Source organism: Periophthalmus magnuspinnatus, chromosome 14 (genome assembly GCF_009829125.3).
Source record: "Periophthalmus magnuspinnatus isolate fPerMag1 chromosome 14, fPerMag1.2.pri, whole genome shotgun sequence".
Lineage (NCBI taxonomy): Eukaryota > Metazoa > Chordata > Actinopteri > Gobiiformes > Gobiidae > Periophthalmus > Periophthalmus magnuspinnatus.
In genome coordinates this window covers 31,620,515-31,641,215 of record NC_047139.1, presented here as the reverse complement: position 1 = coordinate 31,641,215, position 20,701 = coordinate 31,620,515, and the positions used below count along the sequence as shown (strand labels likewise).

General features: G+C 39.8%; 1 protein-coding gene across 4 annotated transcripts in view; it reads left to right on the top strand.

Moving 5' to 3' along the window:
- The window catches only part of fryb (furry homolog b (Drosophila)), a 37,744-nt gene extending 17,382 nt beyond the window's left edge, over window positions 1-20,362 (top strand). Inside the window, exons 28-64 of one of the 4 annotated variants that reach the window (XM_055226353.1) lie at window positions 63-217; window positions 321-420; window positions 741-912; window positions 1,690-1,940; window positions 2,299-2,445; window positions 2,521-2,689; window positions 2,771-2,861; window positions 3,219-3,292; window positions 3,925-4,075; window positions 4,607-4,710; window positions 5,303-5,394; window positions 5,474-5,567; window positions 5,992-6,211; window positions 6,846-6,967; window positions 7,212-7,399; window positions 7,487-7,581; window positions 7,661-7,859; window positions 8,190-8,408; window positions 8,634-8,832; window positions 8,910-9,007; window positions 9,501-9,671; window positions 9,753-9,893; window positions 10,647-10,832; window positions 11,749-11,913; window positions 12,491-12,565; window positions 12,659-12,829; window positions 13,912-14,106; window positions 14,333-14,470; window positions 14,802-15,013; window positions 15,404-15,608; window positions 15,967-16,116; window positions 16,203-16,301; window positions 16,404-16,487; window positions 16,931-16,948; window positions 17,128-17,238; window positions 17,764-17,990; window positions 18,371-20,362. In XM_055226353.1, coding sequence (XP_055082328.1) covers window positions 63-217; window positions 321-420; window positions 741-912; window positions 1,690-1,940; window positions 2,299-2,445; window positions 2,521-2,689; window positions 2,771-2,861; window positions 3,219-3,292; window positions 3,925-4,075; window positions 4,607-4,710; window positions 5,303-5,394; window positions 5,474-5,567; window positions 5,992-6,211; window positions 6,846-6,967; window positions 7,212-7,399; window positions 7,487-7,581; window positions 7,661-7,859; window positions 8,190-8,408; window positions 8,634-8,832; window positions 8,910-9,007; window positions 9,501-9,671; window positions 9,753-9,893; window positions 10,647-10,832; window positions 11,749-11,913; window positions 12,491-12,565; window positions 12,659-12,829; window positions 13,912-14,106; window positions 14,333-14,470; window positions 14,802-15,013; window positions 15,404-15,608; window positions 15,967-16,116; window positions 16,203-16,301; window positions 16,404-16,487; window positions 16,931-16,948; window positions 17,128-17,238; window positions 17,764-17,990; window positions 18,371-18,629 — 5,547 coding nt within the window. In that variant the 3' untranslated portion in view covers window positions 18,630-20,362. Of the gene's footprint in view, window positions 1-62; window positions 218-320; window positions 421-740; window positions 913-1,689; window positions 1,941-2,298; window positions 2,446-2,520; window positions 2,690-2,770; window positions 2,862-3,218; window positions 3,293-3,924; window positions 4,076-4,606; window positions 4,711-5,302; window positions 5,395-5,473; window positions 5,568-5,991; window positions 6,212-6,815; window positions 6,968-7,211; window positions 7,400-7,486; window positions 7,582-7,660; window positions 7,866-8,189; window positions 8,409-8,633; window positions 8,833-8,909; window positions 9,008-9,500; window positions 9,672-9,752; window positions 9,894-10,646; window positions 10,833-11,748; window positions 11,914-12,490; window positions 12,566-12,658; window positions 12,839-13,911; window positions 14,107-14,332; window positions 14,471-14,801; window positions 15,014-15,403; window positions 15,609-15,966; window positions 16,117-16,202; window positions 16,302-16,403; window positions 16,488-16,930; window positions 16,949-17,127; window positions 17,239-17,763; window positions 17,991-18,370 lie in introns of all 4 variants that reach the window. The other 3 variants (XM_055226355.1, XM_055226352.1, XM_055226354.1) reach the window with 3 other exon arrangements.
- The last annotated feature ends 339 nt before the right edge of the window (window positions 20,363-20,701 follow it).

Sequence of the window (20,701 nt, the reverse complement as noted above, 5' to 3'; positions counted from 1 at the left end):
TGCGGTATACTGACAGCCTTGGTACTGCTTTGAGACTAATCACAAATGTATTATTGCTGTAGGTGCATCGTCTCGGGTGTGAGGTGGTGATCCTTCTACTGGAGCTGAACCCAGATCAGAGTAATCTGTTTAACTGGGCTGTGGACCGCTGCTTCACTGGCTCCTATCAACTGGCTTCTGGTTGCTTCAAGGCCATTGCTACAGTCTGCGGCAACAGGTCAGGAACTCACCTTTATATATACATTATCCATATATGTGCTCTTAATGGTCAGATACAATGAAGCCAATTGCTAATAACTAACTAACTATTTGTGTTTTAGGAATTACCCATGTGACCTTGTTACTCTGCTCAATCTGGTGTTGTTCAAAGCTTCAGACACGAGCAGAGAAATATATGAAATCTCAATGCAGCTCATGCAGGTGCAGAATCACTTTCTTCAAAAACATGAGCATAAACAAGGCATTGTATCAAAAAGCATTAAGGGTTTTTAGTGGGTTTATCAAAAATAGTTCTTTGCAATCAAAGCCATCATATTTTATATTAAAAAAATGTATAGTCTAAAAATGTACCTTAATATATTTTAATGCCACAAACATACATCTAAGTAAACATTAGATGTATGTTTGTGGCATTAAAATATATTAAAGTGGCATTAAAACTGACTTGCTAGCTAGCTTGATAGCTGATGTTTGACCAAAAAATGAGGACTTTAGGTAACACTGTTTTGATTCTTGTTCAGGTGTTGGAGTCAAAGTTGTGTGCTTACTCCAAGAGGATGGTGGAACAGAAACCTGGGAATATTTTGTACGGCACCCACGGCCCTCTGCCTCCTTTGTACAGTGTCAATCTGTCTCAGCTCTCCATCCAACTGGCCAGCATGTACCCGGAGCTCACTCTGCCCCTATTCTCAGGCAAGCACCGCAATATCTTTGTAAATTAACCACATAAACTTGAACTCATAATTACTTATTTACCGTAATTTATTTTTTACATCGTTATACCCTTGTGTGAACACTTTCTGAAACGATCCTTTGTGTTTCTGTCCTGAGCCCACAGTCAACACAGTCACATATACATCCCTCCACCCACTCAAAAACACACACGTACTTTGAGTTATACAAACACATACTAAAAATGATGGACATTAGAGTACAGATAAGCCATGCTTCTGTTCTGACCAATAACTCAAGCGGGGGAGAGAGAGTCTAACAGTGAGCTTAGCAGAGGGTGTGACTGTTGACAAATTAAGATATACCACTGGCAGCTGTAATAGTATGTGACCTATGCATTACTGCTATGTAGACAATTATAGATTATGAAAACAAGTCTATAATGACTTGACGCTAACAGAGGGGCCAAGAGGGTAGAGGGTAGCTGTAAATGTCCTTTTGATGGACATTTACAGCTGTAGCAGCATCACATCTGGTTGTGGTATATGTTGTAATGTTTTTATCATATTTATATTTAAAAACAAATAATAAGTTATATAGACAAGAGAACTAATATTACATAATAGTAAGTAACCAAATGGCAAGACAAAGTATTAATGAAACATAAAAGTAAAACTAACTTAAAGAACACCTATTGTCCTAAAAATATGTTCCGTATAATGGTAGTCTGTAACATTTGTAAAACCTTGCATTAATGACATTAATGCATTAATGACTTGCATATCTCCTTTGCTGCAGAGGTGAGCCAGCGTTTCTCAACCACACATCCTAATGGCAGACAGATCATGCTGTCCTACCTGCTGCCCTGGCTCAGTAACATTGAGCTGGTGGACACTGGTCTCTTACCCCCGCCCTCCAGTCCCTGCACCCCTGATGATGAGTCCCGCGGACAGAACATGGGAGCCTCCCCCAGTCTGAGGGGCAACGGCTGGGGATCCCTGCAGGCAACATCTTTGGTGCTCAACAACCTTATGTTCATGACAGCTAAGGTACAGATTTACCATGTTATCTTATCTTAAATAGTATTTCATTGATGCCTCTACAGTATAACAAGTGCACATAACCAAATTAATAATTGTCACTGAAGTCAAATCTTATCTTTATATTATTTTATTCTGTGCATTTGCCAAATAAGTTGTTGTAAGCCCAGTGAAGGTCTTATTTTATTTATTTTGCCCCTGCTATTAGACAACAACTAGCTCCTCATAATCAGAGCAATGGCAGCAAAAAGTAAAGAACTTTGAACAGCAGAATGGAGTCAGTCTCTCTTTGCAGTCTATATGATGTTCTTGGTTTGAATATATGAATATATGTTAAATAAACTCAATGTAATTCTTTACATTTCAGTACGGAGACGAGGTCCCAGGTCCCGAAATTGAAAATGCCTGGAATGCGTTGGTCTCTAACGAAAGATGGAGCAACAACTTGAGAATAACATTACAGTTTCTCATCAGCCTGTGTGGAGTCAGCAGCGACACTACGCTATTGCCTTATGTAAGTTTTTCTGTACACATACCCAATAATGAATATGGCTCACTGAAATTCTGATGCAAATTTTCAATATTTTAGATAAAGAAGGTGGTGATTTACCTCTGTCGCAACAACACCATCCAAACAATGGAGGAGCTAATATTTGAACTTCAACAAACTGAGCCAGTCAACCCAGTGGTATTACATTGTGACAACCCTCCCTTTTATCGCTTCGCTGCTAGTAACAAAGCCTCTATGTCACAGACAGGTGAGACAGGCGTAATTACTTAAAAACCTTGAATTATTTTTTTGTAGAACATGACAGATAATAATTTATCCTTTGTCATAGGAACCACCTCAAGTAGTAACACAGTTGTGGCTGGTCCTGAAAATCTCCCAGACACAGATGAGACCAAACTAGCCAGAGAGAGTGATGACCGGTAAGAAATTTGAATTTGATCTGTTCCTTGATTATTGGTACACTCTAAAAAGCTACCAATCAAAAGATAGATAGATTATCAACATGATCTAAAGCATTACAAATTAGCAAGGTATAAACATATTTCAGATCAAAAGGCAGTTTACAATTGTGTAAGTACAATGCCTGGATAAAATGTTCTGTATCTGGATCTGGCATTAAACCTATGCAAGACCATCCTATCGGGACAACTCAATGGGAAATACTATGTTGTTCCCTAAAGGAAAACTAGAAATCTTTTTTTTTTTTTTTTTGTAGTTTTACTTAATTTTATTATTTCTCTTAAGTATTCAACTGAATTTTGCAATTTCTATCACAGCAGGGCAAGGGCACACAACAGACTGGAGTCCCGCTACAGTAACAGCTCAGGCGGCTCATATGAAGACGAAAAGAGTGAGTCCATTTTGTTTTTTCTCATGAGAAAATGTCCCAGACAGAGAAGCCCAGAGGGGTTCAGAGGTGCAGAGCAATGTACACAGCTCCAGGACATGGATTCTCACTGTCTGTCATACTTGAGACTTTTGTCACTGAACAGTAATGGATGTACAAATAGTTTGCGTTTGACAAATGACTTGGTTAAAGTTAAGTGGTCTATTATATAAGATAAACACTAATGTTTAAACAAAACCAGTAGTTTTAATTAAAATAACAAAACTTGTCTGCTGTTTATTGTAAAGTGTATTGTAAAATAAAAATTACCACTTTTTCATATCCAGTTACATTCCTCACAATGTTGACCGGTTTGAAAAACACTACTCTTGATGCACGTGAGGTAGACATGCGTGATGTATGTGTTATGAGACCAAGGTCAAAAGGATATTGTTAACACCATCCTTAAAGGGCAAATAACTCACAAAGTACCCAGTCATTGTTAAGTACTACTTCAACAATAGTAAATACCATCGAGAAGAGGCCCAGCTGTCACACACTGCTGCAGGTCCCCTCTGTTTTTATGTGTTAGTGAAATATTTATAATCTTAAGGAAAATATAGTAAATCACATGAATATGTGTTTTGTTTTCATAGCTGACCCTCTTCCCCCGTACGCTGGTTGGCTGCTGAGTGTTTTGGAAACCAACCGTCCACAGCCATTACCGATGCCGGTGAATGGGGGATGCTGGGCTCCTCTGGTTGACTACCTCCCAGAAACCATCACACCAAGAGGGCCTCTGCACAGGTACTGCCTATGCATCAGAACAAAGTTCTCTTCTGTCAGTTTAGCTGGAAATTCTGGGCATTATCTTATGCATTATCAGACAGGTATTTGCACACAACTGTCACACTTTCCACAGATGAAGTGATAAAAATCAAAACAACTATGTACAAAATGACTTTATGCAATATGTTTTGTACTTAACATCTGCAAATTCATTTGTAAAAATTTGAACATTTTGACTGGAGTCAGTTTGTGATGTAGGAGGTGTGAACAGGCTGTGCATTGCATAAGCACAAGAGTAAAAAAATAAAGCATGTTAGGTAATAAACTGCCAATGAAAGTAAATATTCCAACAGCAGAAAAAGACCTTAAAATATGGTATCCTGTCACCCTTAGTCAGTGTGGACAAAAAATTATTGAACCTAGAAATGTAATTGAATATAATTACCAATTAAATTAATTAAGTTCAAGCAATGGTCCATTAAACGAAGGATTGGTATCCGCCTTACGAACAAGCTGTTCTAACGATAAACTTTATTGTCCCTTTTTCAGGTGTAACATTGCAGTGATCTTCATGACTGAGATGGTGGTGGACCACAGTGTGAGGGAAGACTGGGCCCTGCACTTGCCTCTGTTACTTCATGCCTTGTTTTTGGGTATGTACCACATCAAAATATGTATATATCATAACCCGAACAAAATATTTTTCAATTCAATTCAATTCATTTATTTTTGTAACGCCCAAAATCACAACAACAGTTGTCTCGAAGGGCGTATTTTACCTCATTTGCAGTAATGATCGTATCCAAGCTACATGTAAACATTTACTAACTTTGAGGTGTGAAAGTATTTTCTGTGATGTCTACCAATCATTTAGCATGACGGGATAAATGCTTCTTTTTATGGAAAGACAATATCTCAGAGCCACAACTTTTTGAAATACCTCGTGTCACATTCATTTAACATCATTGTATATGAAATTATATAAAAACAAATGCCATACCATCTACCATACCTGACAATCTTCATTAGTGTTATTCTGATGATGTCTTTACCATGAAGTATTCAGTTGTTCTACAAATACTGCAGGAATAATTGATGGCCAAGTGCATGAAATCAAAAGCTAGCCCATTATTAAAAAATTGACACACATTACAGGGTATGTGGATGTGCTTTACCTTGCTAGTTTGTTAGAATGTAAAAATAAGCTAAATAAAAATTTACTAAATATGTGCATATATGTGGCAGGTCTGGACCACTACAGGCCTGAAGTGTATGAACACAGCAAACGACTCCTCCTCCATCTGCTCATTGCCCTCTCCTGTAACAACAACTTCCAGGTCAGTAGTTTTTTAGATATGTTTTGCTAATCTTTTGAGAGTAGCAACAGTTTAAATAGCATCTGTTCTGTATCCCCAGGTTATAGCTTCTGTATTGATGCTGACCAGAGAAATTAGCGACAACAAGACACTCACCATCAAGTCCAGCTACCACTCTGAGTACCAGCAATCAAGTAAGTCATGAAAGTAACAAAAACATGAATGACAAGTGTGATGGCCTTGTATTTAGAGTCATGGAAATTTTTTGCATGTCATAGATTTTAGTGATGCATTATATGAGATGGTTTCTGTTTTAAAAGCCTAAAATAGCTACTTGTCAATATGTGGCGTAGGGATTAGATCATAGCGCACACTCAGATCACTATGAGTCATACGTTCAAGTCCTGACATTGACAGTGTCTCGTCTCACTCTTTGCCTCATTTTCTCTACTGTCCTACCCATTAAAATCAACAGGAAAATATCTATAAACAATGTACTGATGTGCAGGCAACCGACAGGCTGCTATTAAATGCTACTGTTACGGCTATCATTTCTTATCCTACAACAGATTTGTCTTATGTAAGTTCTGCTGTATATTAAATACCCCATTGTTTTAGATACTCCAGACTTCCTGAGAGAGTGGCAAGCCTCTCCGGTGGCTGACTCTGGCCTCAGCTCCACCTCAAACTCATCGGTGGCCAGTCTGGGTGGAGGCAGCACCGCTGGCAGTGTGGGAAATCTGCCCATTGTCACTCCTGATGACCTGGAGGATCTCGAGGACACCCCCAGCGAAAATGATGAGAAGACACACAAGCTTATCGAATTTCTCTCCACAAGGTAAGTGCATCACAAAAACTGTTAATTATGTCTCACTGGCAATTGTTGGGTGATTTGCTATTTATTCATTGGATTAAAGCCACCACACCATAAAACGCTCTAACTGTTTTGACTTTAAGATCAGGCTAATGTTTAATAATATATACTTTTTAAGATTATAACCAGACATTTTTTTGAAAATACATTAACCAGCCTTTGTTTAGATGCAAGCATTTCATTGGCCAAGCTTTTTCAATAACGGAAATAGATACAATAGAGATGGGGATAAATGTCATCAAGTAACTGTGGGTTAAGCCGTAAGTCTATATATATATAAAAAAAAATTGCATTAGTGACTGTATTACTTTTTAGTATAATTTTACTATCTTATCATTTATCTCAAAATGCATTGCAGTATGAGAACAAATCCCTAGTCTACCCTCACTCAAGCCTCTGTTGTGTTTATTCATGCATTTAAAGTGATGCATATTAATGTTATGTCTTTGTAAAGCCGTAAGTTTGTGTTAACCCGTGTGTTTAGAGCGTTATATAGCATATGTGTGGTGGACCTTACATATTGCTGTTGTGTTAATGTGTCTGTGGTGACATGGTGGTGGGTATACAGTGCCTGGAGTACTGTGTTGTCCTTACTCAGAGCATTCGGGCCACTGTGGGCGCATGAGGACATCACACCTAAGAACCCAAACTGTAAGAGCTCCGAGCAGCTCTCCAATTTCCTCCGGCACGTCATCTCTGTCTTCAAGGAGTCTAAGTCAGGTGCGAGAGCTTAGTACTTCTTTTAAACCTACTCATTGCCTGCCCATCCATCATTACTAAATATGTTTTTATGCCAATTTGAGCAGACCAACAACTCTCCCTTGTATAATAGATAACCTTATGTCATGTCAAAACTCCCATTTTCCATTTGAAATATACATTTGCCAAAAGTGGATCACATTAAAGTAAGTGACGTAAAAACATGCTATGTCTATGTATAAAAGGTATCTTATTATTTCCACAGACTTCCACTTGGAGCAGCAGCTGAGTGACGTAGCCTTACAGACAGCTCTGTGCAGCTCCTCTCGTCACTACGCTGGACGCTCTTTCCAAATTTTCCGAGCTCTCAAACAGCCCATCAACAACCATGCAGTGTCTGACCTGGTGTCCCGCCTTGTTGAGGTGGTGGGGGAGCATGGGGATGAGGTGCAAGTAAGGGGAAAAAATCTATTTAATCTATTTAAGTCAAATCATGACTTAAATGAGATTTGAATGTAATTTATGTAAATATTCTCGCAGGGCTATGTGATGGAGGTGTTGCTGACTCTGGAAGCAGTGGTGGTGAATCTGGCAGAGTGTTTGAAGAACAGCGACCTAATGGCAGCACTAACCAGGTATTTAAATAAATATGAACAGTTTGTGTGAAAGGCAGTGTATAAAAAATAGATATTAATGACTTTATCTTCCTTGCAGGACGTCTTCTCCTGACTTCTTACTGAGTGACAAACTGATGAACAGAAAGAGCACAGGACAGCTGAACTTTCCAGGACCAGGATTCGCAGGTTTAGCGTCACAACGACACCAGCGCTCCTACTCTGTCCCCAAAAAGTTTGGAGAATACGGAAACCTCTCTAGTGACCCCCCTCGCAGTGCCACTTTAGACCGGATACAGGCAAGAGTAAATATTCAAGCATTTTATTCATTTTTAGACATGAACAGAGGGGTTGCAGTGGACAAACCAGATGCATTTTTTAACTTTAGATTTCACTTTACCTCACCATAGACTCACCATAGACCAAGGGATAATAATTGGTTACCCCTTAATAATTCTGCATTGCTAAAAATAAATAAAAATGAAAAAAAAAATTATTGGGAACTCATCTTGTAAAGTGGAGGAACAGAGCTGCATACAAGCAAAGACATAAGAAATAACCAAACAAACTTAGTCGCTAATAGCACTTCATTACAATCTTCAGCATAATATTTTCTTTTTAACATATAGGCTTGCAACAATGGCCTGGCTCGAGGAGGAAGGCCCCCAGGCTCCTGTTCATCATCGACCAATCGGATTGATCCGAGTGTTTTATCGGACCCCGCTCACGTCTCACACCCTTCGTCGATACTGGCCACGGTCTTCTGGGTCGCAGTGTCTCTTATGGAGTCAGACTTTGAATTTGAATATCAGATGTCGCTCCGGCTGGTTCATAAACTGCTCTCAAAGGTAATGGAAATACAAAATTATACCCCCTATCTGCCTCACGTGTGTGTCTGTGTGGGTGCATATATATATATATTTATTATTATTATTATTATTATTATTATTATTATTATTATCATAGCCTGACTAGTTAACAGAGGTGCACTATTTACAAGCAAAAATAAGCTTATACTGTTTATATACAATGTCCATGTCCATTTCTCATACAGTCGTAACTCTTCTTCACAGGTTCCCTTAGACCGAATAGAAAACCGTGAGCGTCTGGAGAAGCTGCAGGCTCAGTTGGGATGGAGTGGTTTCCCCGGGATACAGCAGCTCTTACTCAAGGGCTTTACGTCACAGGTGACCTCTGACCTCACCCTGCAGCTTTTCTGCCAGCTCACCCCTGTATCCAGAGTGGCCGTGGTCGACAGCTCTACGTCTATAGGTCTGCAGCCTACACATGCTAATTTTCAATTGTATCCAGGGCTCAAATTTACTTTCTTTCTTTTCTTTTTAATGTAGGTTTTCCTCTGAATGTGTTGTGTCTTCTGCCACACCTGGTCCAGCACTTTTCACATCCAACTCAGTTTTGTAAAGAGAGCGCTGAAAGGATTGCACAGGTGCAAAATAGTTCTTACATTTTCTTGTTCTAGGACACGTGTCAAACTCAAGGCACATGGGCCAAATGTGGCCCTCCACATAATTTTATGTGGCCCTCAACAGGGTAAATTAAAAGGTATGATGGACTTAAAATGTCATTTTTACCAGGAGATACACAGTTGCACAGCCATATTTTTACATCTAGGCAAATGCATATGCAATATTTGTAACTTGAATAAGTATTGAATACAGAAACATTTAATTAACAAGTTAAAAAAGTAGTTAGATTTATTTTACATCTGGCCCTTTGAGAGCAGCCATTTTGCCGATGTGGCCCTTGGTGAAAGTGTGTTTGACACGCCTGTTCTAGGATGTTAACCAAACATGTAGTTCAAGATATTACTTATACCAAAACTTTATGCCTGTGTCAGGTTAGGCAACAAAATATTGTTAGAATTTGGAATGTACCAAAAAACAGCACTCTACTATTTGCTTTTTTTCTCTTTCTTTTAGGTCTGTTTAGTAGAGAAGAACACTAAATTGTCCCATCTGGCTCATGTGATGACCTTGTACAAAACTCGCTCATACACACGGGATCCCTTCTCCTGGGTCAGTGTGGTTTGTCGCTACCTCCACGAAGCTTTTTCAGACATTACTTTGAACATGGTCACTTATATGGCTGAGGTGAGCATCCCCAAATATCCATAACTTATTTTATTACTAAGAAATTTGTTCTATTATTAAGTGTTTTTCCACAATTTTCAGTTGCTGGACAAAGGCTTACCCAGCATGCAGCAGTCTCTCTTACAAATAATTTATTGCCTCTTGAGTCACATGGATCTGACTGCAATACAAGTAAAACAGTTCAATGCAGATGTTATGAAGACTATTGAGAAGTTTGTACAGGTAATTATCTTCCACATGTTCATATAATAGCCATAGTATTAAAACGTGCCTTTCTTATAATTAACCTAGATTAACCAATCTTTCCAAATTCCTTAGAATTGGTTGCCGTGGTTCTATAATTTTTATTAATTAATTTATTTTAAATTATTTAGTTGTATTACTAAGCATATACTAATTACTTATGGCCGTTTTTACTCAGCACTACTTTGGTCAAGAAAAGAGTGTTCACTCTGAGAGCGGTACGCTTGGGCCAGTGTGAACCCAACAGTTGTATTCTGATTTGCATTAAACAAGTGGAGCCACTCCGAGACCATCTGTTTTAAACATTCTCGCAGAGGTGTCATTCGCACTCTGGAGCAGGGCAAGTGTGTTTTTTATCCGGCTTGGAATTGGATAAAAAAGCACGTGGGTCACAAATATTTGTATGACTGGGCCCTGCAGAGCTGCTATTCGTCACATTCGTCATGTAGTAACTTAATAGTAAAACAATACGCGCGTGCGTGTTCATGGCACTCTGTTACTTGAAGCACAATGTCATGGAGCTAAGTTTGGTGATCTGCTGATGGCCTCTCATGTGGCTCATGGTGAGTGTTTGGCATGAATGATGCACAGTGCATGTGAACAAGACCAACCTGAAAATCAAGTAAACCCAACTATAACAACTGGGGTCAGTCCACAGAGTCCAAAGAGTGCATTGTGTGTGAAAACAGCTCAAGACTCTTAGTAATGTTGTTCTGTTTTCTAACTCCACAGACAGTCCATTGGAAAGATGCCTTAAACATCTTGAAGCTGGTAGTATCCCGCTCTGCCAGTTTGGTCCATCCTGTTTACAGACACTCAGATGGTGACCTCTCAAACCTGGAGGTCAGCCGTGTGTGGGATGGTTCGGCTAAAGCTCTTCCAGGGAAAACACTGGACTTTACATTTGACATCTCTGAGGTAAGGAGCTTAAATATATTGCATAGGTACAAAGGCTGAGGGCAGGTGTGAAGAAATGGACCTAGAGAGAGGTAGTATTGTTTTGGTAGAACTTTAAGTGATGAGGTTCTCTGTGATCATTATTTGTATAGATATTAGGAAAGAGTGAATAGCATTCACAGACATTGTCTGTGTAGTAACATCAGGTGCAGGTGCGGACCAAGGGGTGCAGACTCGGGGCAGGTTTATTTACAGTTTGTGCAAAAGCAGTTGTCAATAGTTCATTTAACACACACAAAGAGCAGGTAGCGGGAGGCGAACTGGGGAAGCGTCGTGTAGAGCAGGAACGGGGAAAGCCAGGACCGGAACGGGAACGGGACCAGGGCAGATCGAGCAGGGGTAGTCCAAGAGCGGGAACGGAGACAGCCAGGACCGGAGCGAAGACTGGACCGGGAACGAGACCAGGGAAGCAAGCCGGAGACCAAAACAAGACAGGAGGCGAAGACAAGGGGTGTACTGTACCTGAGCTAGAGCGCAGAGTCAGTAGCAGGAACGAGCGAGAGCAGGAATCTTTGAAGTAGCAAAATCCAATGAGTGTCGAACAAGCAGGCACCAAAATACAAAAACTAAGCTGGAGCATTCACGTTTGACACGCGGACGATCTGGCACCGAGTGTCTTCTGCCGAGCTCTCATATACTCGGTGGCAGGTGGAGGTAATTGCGCTGATGCGCTCCAGGTCCGCGCGGGAGGAGTTAGGAACTCCGCCCAGCTCCATGTTCAAACAGGTAGGGGAGGGGGAGAGCACACAGGGAGACAGATAATGCAGGCATCATGACAGTCTGTCAAGATTTTTGTTTTCTTATTAAATCTATTGCACATTCATTTTAATACAGTATTGTTTTGAAATGTATTGTATAAATGAAATTTCCTTTGTAGACGCCAGTGATTGGCCGGCGGTTCGATGAGCTCCAGGGATCCGGGGGCAGAGAGGGGAAAGCCAGAGCAATGGCAGTGACTCGCAGCACCTCCTCCACCTCGTCCGGATCAAACTCCAACACCATCCTGGTCCCTGTCAGCTGGAGGCGCCCGCAATCCTCACAGGTAAAATCCCTTCACAGGACATCTTAATGGGGCTGTCACGAGTTAGCCTGAAAGGGAGTCAGTCCTGAGACAGAGGAGCAGGTGCTGAAACTATACTGTCATGTTACTGACTGTCTGATCTGCCACAGTCACTGTAATACAGGTGAAGGTGTCTTGGGCAAAAACTGTGGTTATCAAAGGGAGGAAAGGGATTAAAATTGGGTTATTTGAAGGCCTATAATCACGTTGAGGTATAAAGATAAGATTACCTTAATTTGTCCCACATAGATAACATGCAATCAAAATAATTCCTTACATGCTAGAGGTTTGTTTCCAAAATTATTTGTATTTTGTTTAATTTGTATAATTTGTAAGTATAAATTTGAGTTTGTTGTTTAATTGCTAATGAGGCTGCTTAATTTTAAAAGACAAATGGAATTCCTATGACAGAGATTGTTCAGCCAGTACAAGTGAAGCAATGTGTGAATGCGTTTTCACATATTTTAAATAGTTGTTGTCAAAGATAGATGGGCTCATGAGTGTCACATATGCTTGAATTACTGGCAATATATATCTTTTGATTGTCTCCATCTCCTAGAAACGAACCAGAGAGAAGCTGGTAAATGTCTTGTCACTCTGTGGACAGGAAGTTGGACTTACCAAGAACCCATCTGTAAGCTACCTGCCACATTTTATATAAATATTTTTGACAATTTTAACCAACAAATACAGCATTTACCCATTTTGCTTTTGCTTGTTTCTCCAGGTGATCTTCTCGTCGTGTGGAGATCTGGACATGATGGAGATGAGAGAGAGTGGGGTGTCCTCAGAGGAGGGGGGCACACGGGAAGACACTCTGGACGACACCGCGAGCGAGCAACAGTTCAGGGTCTTCAGAGACTTCGACTTCCTCGATGTGGAGCTGGAGGATGGAGAGGTGAGATATGTGTTCATGATGGTTTTTAGATTTGTGAAAAAAATCATGGGAAAAAGTAGTTTTGTTAATTTACTGGGTCCAAATTCAACAAGTACAGTGATTTCCAACTGGTGGGTTGTGACGTGGATCATGGGCAAGTTGTAAATAATGATTGATTGCCTTGTTGAACCCCTCCTACCATTTGGACATTGCTAATGCTAGTATATAAAGTAAATGGTATCATAACTATAGAACTATATCATTATATCATATGTTAGTCAAGTTATTATTCAAGCTGAATCTTATAGTATATTTACACTGTACAGTTGTTAAATTTTAGCTCTTAGATGACAATTATAATGTTTAAACTGCAGTTTGCCTGTCCCTGCCCTTTTGCCTCTGTAACCCTGTGTCTCTCTCTCTCCCCCTTGCTGCCTCAGGAGCTGCAGGTATGCCCCCTCACACTGAACACGCTCACTAGCCTCCATCAGCTCTGTGGTGTTGCTGGCTTCTTGTTCTTTTGTATAGTTATTTTAATTAAATTATTTATTCATTTATAGAAACTTGGATGTTTGTTACACTTTATTCGCTCTTACGGCTTGGCTTCAGAACTACAAAGATTTCTGACAATTTTGGTATTTGTCATAAATGCGAAGTATATTTTCAGGGTATAATGTTCATTTTCACAATAAAATAAATACTTTTCTAGCATATTTTCATTCCTTAAATAACATTTGTGCATCTTGTGCTTGTCAGTAAATACTTAGAAACCACTTATCATCTAAGCAGGGCATTCCCAAGGTCTTAAAGGTTTTAATAAACATTCAAATTTGTAAAAATCAAAGGTTCAACACTAATATACCCCAAACAGTATCAAGTCATCAAACTCATGTGACTTTTACCTTTTTTTCTTTTAATCAACACAAATTTGGGTTGGAATTTGGCAATTAATTATATCCACTGTAGCATGATTGATGATTTCTTCTCCTCTCAATAACCCTGGACGTGCCCTGACAGAGCAGTTTAACATAGACATATTTTATGTCCTTCTGTATAATATTTCCCATTGTCTGTCATTGTGCTTGTTTGTACCTTCTCCGCAGGGTGAGAATTTGGATAACTTTAACTGGGGTGTACGGCGGAGGTCTCTTGACAGCACTGAGCTCGGAGACCTGCTGGAGGAGAGTCAACATTCAGGCAGCACCCCCAGTTTAGGCCATGAAGACCCCCACGATACGGACGAATCCTCTGAAGAAGAGGAGTCCTCCACCAGCCAGAGCCTCTCTCACTCTCAACTCGTGAGTGCTTTAAGTGTTCGATCAATACCAGTTTGACACACGCAGCTCACACATCGGTTAGTGGAGGTCCTTATTTCAAGATAAATTGCTCTCGTCCAATCAATAATTTTTATCAGACAATTTTCATGAGTACAGTACAGTATACTGTTAAAAATAAAGAGGTTTTAGTGAATAATTATAGGGGTAAATCTATATTACTGATATTTGTTTTGGGTTTTTTTTGCAGACAAATCCATCTCCATCAGAAGAGACCAACCACACTGACTCTTTGTCCACATCCTACGATACATCTGCTGACCCCCAGTCCCTCAATGTCACCACACCTGGACAGGGAGGGCTGCATGACATCCACTCTGCACTGCATGTAAGAGATAATGGCTATGTACCAGCATTACTTATAATATATGTTGAGACAGTTGTCTAGTAGCACAAGACTTATTTAATGAAATAGTTCATTTTATTTATTATTTTAAGTAGTATTGGTTTTGTAGTATTGGCAAAATGTTTAGATTTGTTTAAAAAAAAAAAAGAAAAAAGTTCTTTACCCTTATTTTATTTTTCTTCCCTCTCTGAATGGAATCTTAGTTGCTGTTTTTTTTTTTTTTGGCTTGCATGAATAATTATTGCCCAGTTTTTCTTCCATACTGCAGATTTCTATTTGGTATTTTCGCCATTGACTTGATCCCTGCTTTTAGGGGAGAGGTTGTGATGATGAGGACACCCAGGCTCAGGACGATGAGCTGTCCCTCAGTGCCCATGAGGTTCCCCCAGGCTCAGACTGCGGAGAGAGCTTCACACTGGACCTGCCGGGTCAAGCCCAGGACCAGCTCCCCAGACTGGGACAGCGCTTCAATCGCGACTACTGCCAACCACCTCTGGACTTTCTAGACCCAAACTGTCTGCCCAGGTAAAGAACTGCCATTTGTTTTATTATTACTGTGATTTCATACCATATTTTTATCTATTTATGTCTAATCTGTTGCAAAGTACTAGACAGTTGATGTCATTTTTACTTTAACAATAATGGCAATCAGGTAATTGCTAAGAATTTAGGGATCCATATGACATACCTGACATAAATTGCGTATGTACAATATTTACATACAAGTTGGAGAAAGAAATAATGTTAGTATTAGATTTACATATTACATTATCATTTTCAAAACTTTTTCGTGGGGTAACATGACAATATTCAATCTGGTTCATGTATTTTATTATTGTAACCACACCTACTTAAGTACCAAAGCACCCCTATGTTATTTTCAATGTCCTGACTGTAGTTTGTCTCTCTGTGCAGTCTTCGTGATGATGTGGACGACCTGGAGGATCTGGGCTTCCCTCCTCCTCCGTCTCCATTCTTCTCTGCGATCCTGGCAGCATTCCAGCCCACCGTGTGTGACGACGCCGAGGAGGCCTGGCGCTGCCACATTAACCAGCTCGTCACAGACTCAGATGGGTCCTGTGCTGTCTACACTTTTCAAGTCTTCTCATCTCTCTTTAAGGTTAGACCAAGAAAAGAAACTGCTAAATCTCTAATGTATACAGGATAGTTATGGGAATGTTTTTAATTTTAAACTAAACTTTAAGTAAAAAATTTGTAAGAAGAACTAATTTAAAATACAATATTTCAGAGTACAATTTGTGCTATAAGAAGCAACATCATCTTATAAAATGCCAGTGGTAATGTTTAATTTCCTAAAGAAATGTTTGTAGCCCATACGTAATAGATGATTGCATTTGCACTGCACAGTAACTACTGTGAGAAATTATTTTCATTTACATGCTGCATAGGAAAAGCTGTAGAAAATGCTTTGATGCAAAAACGGTTTAAACTATTTCTAATTATTTTCTTGTTAACAGAACATCCAAGGGAAATTCTGCACCTTGACAACGGATGTAGCGACATATCTGGGCGAGGGGCTCAGAGGTATCGGGTCCAAGTTCCTCAGGTCATCCCAAATGCTCACCACCTGCTCCGACTGCCCCACCATCTACATTGATGCAGACACTGTAATTAAAGCTATGATATTCAAGAGCATACAATAAAATACTCAGCAATAATTAAAATGACGCTAATAGACAATTTTTATTTCTAGATAATGTCTTATGGTCTTCTTGAAAAGATAAAGTTTAGTGCACTGGAGCTACAGGAGTATTTGGATACATACAACACCAAAGAGGAATGTGCAGTTTCGGTAAAGCTATGCTTATATTCATAGCCATTATTATAAATATACAATTTAAAACAATGCCTCTCATATTTGTCAAAATATTTAATAATTGTGTTTCATTTTCAGTGGTTGAGGAACTGTAGGGACACATTTCCCAGGTGCCCTGGGGACAGTGTAGTCACCTGTCAGCCTGGAGACTCAGAGGAGAAGGTGTGGGCAAAAACATCCCAAAGTGAATAAAGGATTGGCTTTTTAATGAATGGTTGTATGAGGTACCTGGGTGTAAAGACTTTGAATAACTATAACTACTGGATTGGCAAAAAATTTCTTTCTTTTGGACATGCTTAAGACAATGTGAACTTACTATCAAATCAAATAGCTTGTACCAGTGAGTTCAGAACCATACAACCATCTTTAAAATCCAAAATGCTTATTGGTGCTGATTGTTCTCACTTTTTCTAACATTTTAGAGTTGCATGCTTTTGAAAGGGCACATTATCTTTAAAAAAATTCCTGGTAAAATCCTCCTGAATGTACATAACTGGGTTTACGCTCATTCCTTGGGTTGACTGAACTGACTGGTTGCATGTTTTTGATTGATGCTGTGTCTTCCTCTCACCTCACTCTGATGCCCTAACACGCTCTCGCTCTAGCAAATGGAGTCTCTTGCAGTAAGTCTCTTCTACTAGATTCTTTCAATAATAAACTACCTAAAATAAAACAAGTTCCAAACTTGTTTTAATACTTTTGCATGCAATGTGCTTTGTTAAATAATGTGATCTATTTATATGTTTGTAATATATTTTGTGTTGCCATATGTAAATAGAAAGACGATTTCCTTCTCTTTTAGCAACTGGAACTCTGTCAGAGACTGTACAAGCTGCACTTTCAGTTGTTGCTACTGTTTCAGTCGTACTGTTCACTCATCGGTCAAGTGCACGCCATCAGCACTGTGCCCGAGGTCAGTAAAATAATTCATTAAATAATAAAAAATATAATTAAATAACACTTTGAAATATTGTAGTTTCATTAAAAAAGGAAATGTTCAAAGAAGACATTCTGCTCATTTCTGATCAATATTGATCTAAAACGCTTTAAGAATTAAAATGGACTATTGACTTACTGTTTAAAACTGCAAAACTGAAAGGCCCTTCACCCTCAGCAACACCCTTTGAAATATTTCTGCAACCTCTGTGTATCACCATTAGTCTTTTATATATACAATTGCAAGTACAGAACTGTGAGTGGGGATAGGTGGTAGGTGAAAACTTTTTTTCAGAGAAATCTAACCTCAAATGTAAGATAATAAAAATATGGGATTAATCAAATATTCAGAAATCATTAAAAAAACGGAGAGTTATTATAACATGGTTAAATGTTCATACAAATCAATTTTGCATAATATGTCTCCTTTAAAGTGTGTGTTATGTCCAAAAACAAAATGTGATTAGTGTTTACACCAACCTCCCTCCTTTTTTTTTGGCAGCTGTTGAACATGTCTCGGGAGCTGACTGAGCTGAGGGGCAGCCTACAGGCGGCAGAGGCAGCTGTGGCCAGCGACCTGGAGCACAAACTCCTGTCTCACGCTCATAGTAGCTCCACCGCCATGGTCGTGCCCAACTTCCCCACATCTGAGGCCGCTGTGCAGGCCATCCTCGAGTGCCTTAAGAACCATGAGTTTACTAAAGCCGTCCGCTACATTCAAGAGTGCAGGTGGGTAACACAAGATTGACAAAAAGGGAGGAGAAATAATTATGTATGAAATGTCCTTTAATATATCAGATCAAACTAATAAAACTTAGGCACTCAATTATTTTATTTTTATTGAACGTTAGAATTATGAAGAATTTTTCAGTATAGCATTTTGGACATATTTTCCGTTTTTAAAAGGAACACAATATTTACTCATTGGAACAAAGTTAACAAATATTACAAATACAAAATATTGGATTCAATTATTATATTTCATACATTAACTAAATATACTGTATATTATTCTTTGATGCTTCTTTATTTAGTGATTATATAATTCTGGCAATTGAATATAATAATAAATCATTAAAGTTAAATGTAATTCATCCTTTGTTTTGCAGGAGGCAGTGGCCTAACGGTGTGTTTGGGGGCAGCTCAGAGAGTGAGGTGCAGACCCTCCTGAACGTGTATTTCCGACACCAGACCCTGGGACAGACGGGGACCATTGCTCTGGTCGGGTCTCGTCAGGACCTGAGCCTGATCTGCTCCAAACTCCTGGAGCTGAACGGAGAGATCCGTGACATGATCAGCCGCGCCCAGGGGTACCGTGTGGTCACAACCTACCTCCCCGACTCCAGCGCCTCAGCGACCAGCCTCTGACAGGACTTCAGGAGCCCCCCCTTCCCGCCAGATCCTCCCTTATACACCCTCTCATCCCATCCCAGGATGCTTCCATACATCTCTATCCATTCAGACCAGGCAGCAGTTCAGCTTGGTCATACAGGAGGATCCCCACATCTGAATACATGGCCCCTTCCCCTTCGTACTTGTCTCCTGTCCCGTCTTCAGGATACCAGACTGACACAATCCTCCCAAAGGGATCGATTTTAGACCCACACTCCTCACGTCCTTCTTCATCTGCATCTTCTGTTGCTTCTGACACTTTTCTGCTCGACTTTCCTGGACCTCCAAATTTATACACAAGTCCTCACCACTGCACCACCACCCAAGAACTTTATTTCACTTTACCTCGAGAAATGGGCAAAACCCGCCCAAACAAGAGGCATCAATTCAGAGGACACTCCTCTCACAGCTCGTTGCTTTTCAATTTAAACCCAGGTAGATATTTTGTATCTCCACAACCATCTTTACCAACTGTCGCTTCGGAACCAACCCTTATCACAAATTCGAATCACTATCCCCCTCTACAGGGATCACATCTACCGCACTTTCCTCACTCCCCATACAAGCACGCCTCTGCTATACATGAAACCGTATTAACTCAGTGTCCCACTCGATCATCATCTCTCCTTTCCCCTCCTCCCCCTTCTCCCCCCTGCCCCTCTGCACCTCTGGGGGACATAGCCGCATGGGGTTGTTGTTGCTCTTCCTTCGGTGATGTGCCCATACCCTTGTCCCGTTACCTGGAGAAAGTGGGCAATGCTGCATTGCCTCTACTAAAAGCAGGGGGGCTCCTGAAAACAAAACCTTCGGATGTACAGACATGAAAAAAAGATTTTAGACTTTTTAAACTTGAAACAGACCTTGTAACTTTTGCAGTACTGTTGCTATGGATATGAAAAAGGAATAATATATTAGCTTAAATTATCACATGAACATTGTACAGCTAATAACTGTAAACACTTAGCAACTGCACAAGAACGGCTTTTTTTTGTGATGTTGAACTTGCACCCACTGTTCCAAGAAGAATTAACTTTTACCAACGACAACAAGGATGGCAAGGAGACACAATTTATGGTAAAGAAACTACCTGTGGAGACAGGTCGATTTTTGAGATTGCACTAAATGGACTTTTGCTATATGAATTAATGTTAAAAGTGAATTTCATACTGATTTTGTTGGTAATATAAAAGAAAAAAGATGAAAGCAGGAAGTATCCCGTCTCACCTGCTACTGTTTGAATAGGACCTTGATTAGAGGAATTTGTGCAATGCATGACCCAGCTGAACACTTTCTACTGAATAAGATCTGCTCCCAGTATAACTCTGACTGAAAGACTGGTTTGAGAAAAGCTGTACGGACTATTGGAGTGATTTCTAAATGCTGTTTGTACTATATCATGTATTGGTAAACTGCTGTCTTCAACTACTGTAACAGATCATATTGTGTGCGGTCCTCTGTTGTAGCATTATCATTAGTGACACTGTACATTTCTCACTGTAACACATAGTTCATGTTTCCACTGTCATGTAGCATATATGTGTGTGGTGTGTAGATCCACATTAAGGGAAATGCTGACATTCAGCAGACATTGAGTTCAGAACAGTCTACTGAAGCCCCACACTGAACACTGCAGTCAGCTGTTTCTGTAACCACCATCTAGCAATTTAATGTCCTTTTGCTGTATTAGATATTATTTATATCCAAACAGGCACCATTTGCCCATTTGAGTTTTCTAACTGAAACTGCCATGCATGCATCTTCAGTGTACTGTATGGAGTGTTTGGACTATTTATTACAAGACGGTTTTATCTGAAAGATATTGTCTGTATGCTGGTACTGAAGGGAGCTGTAAGCTCCAGTGAGTTGTGTGTGGGAGAACGTGTTTGCATGCCAAAATCAGAAATTGCACATTTTAAAGCTTTTTAGATGAAGACTGTAGTTGATTTTTTTCACCTTGTAAATACTTTTACAGCCTTTGTGAAGTTCTTTTTGAGTTGATGCTCTGTACACGTCTGTGTCCAAGTAAAGACATATCAAGACTAAATGTG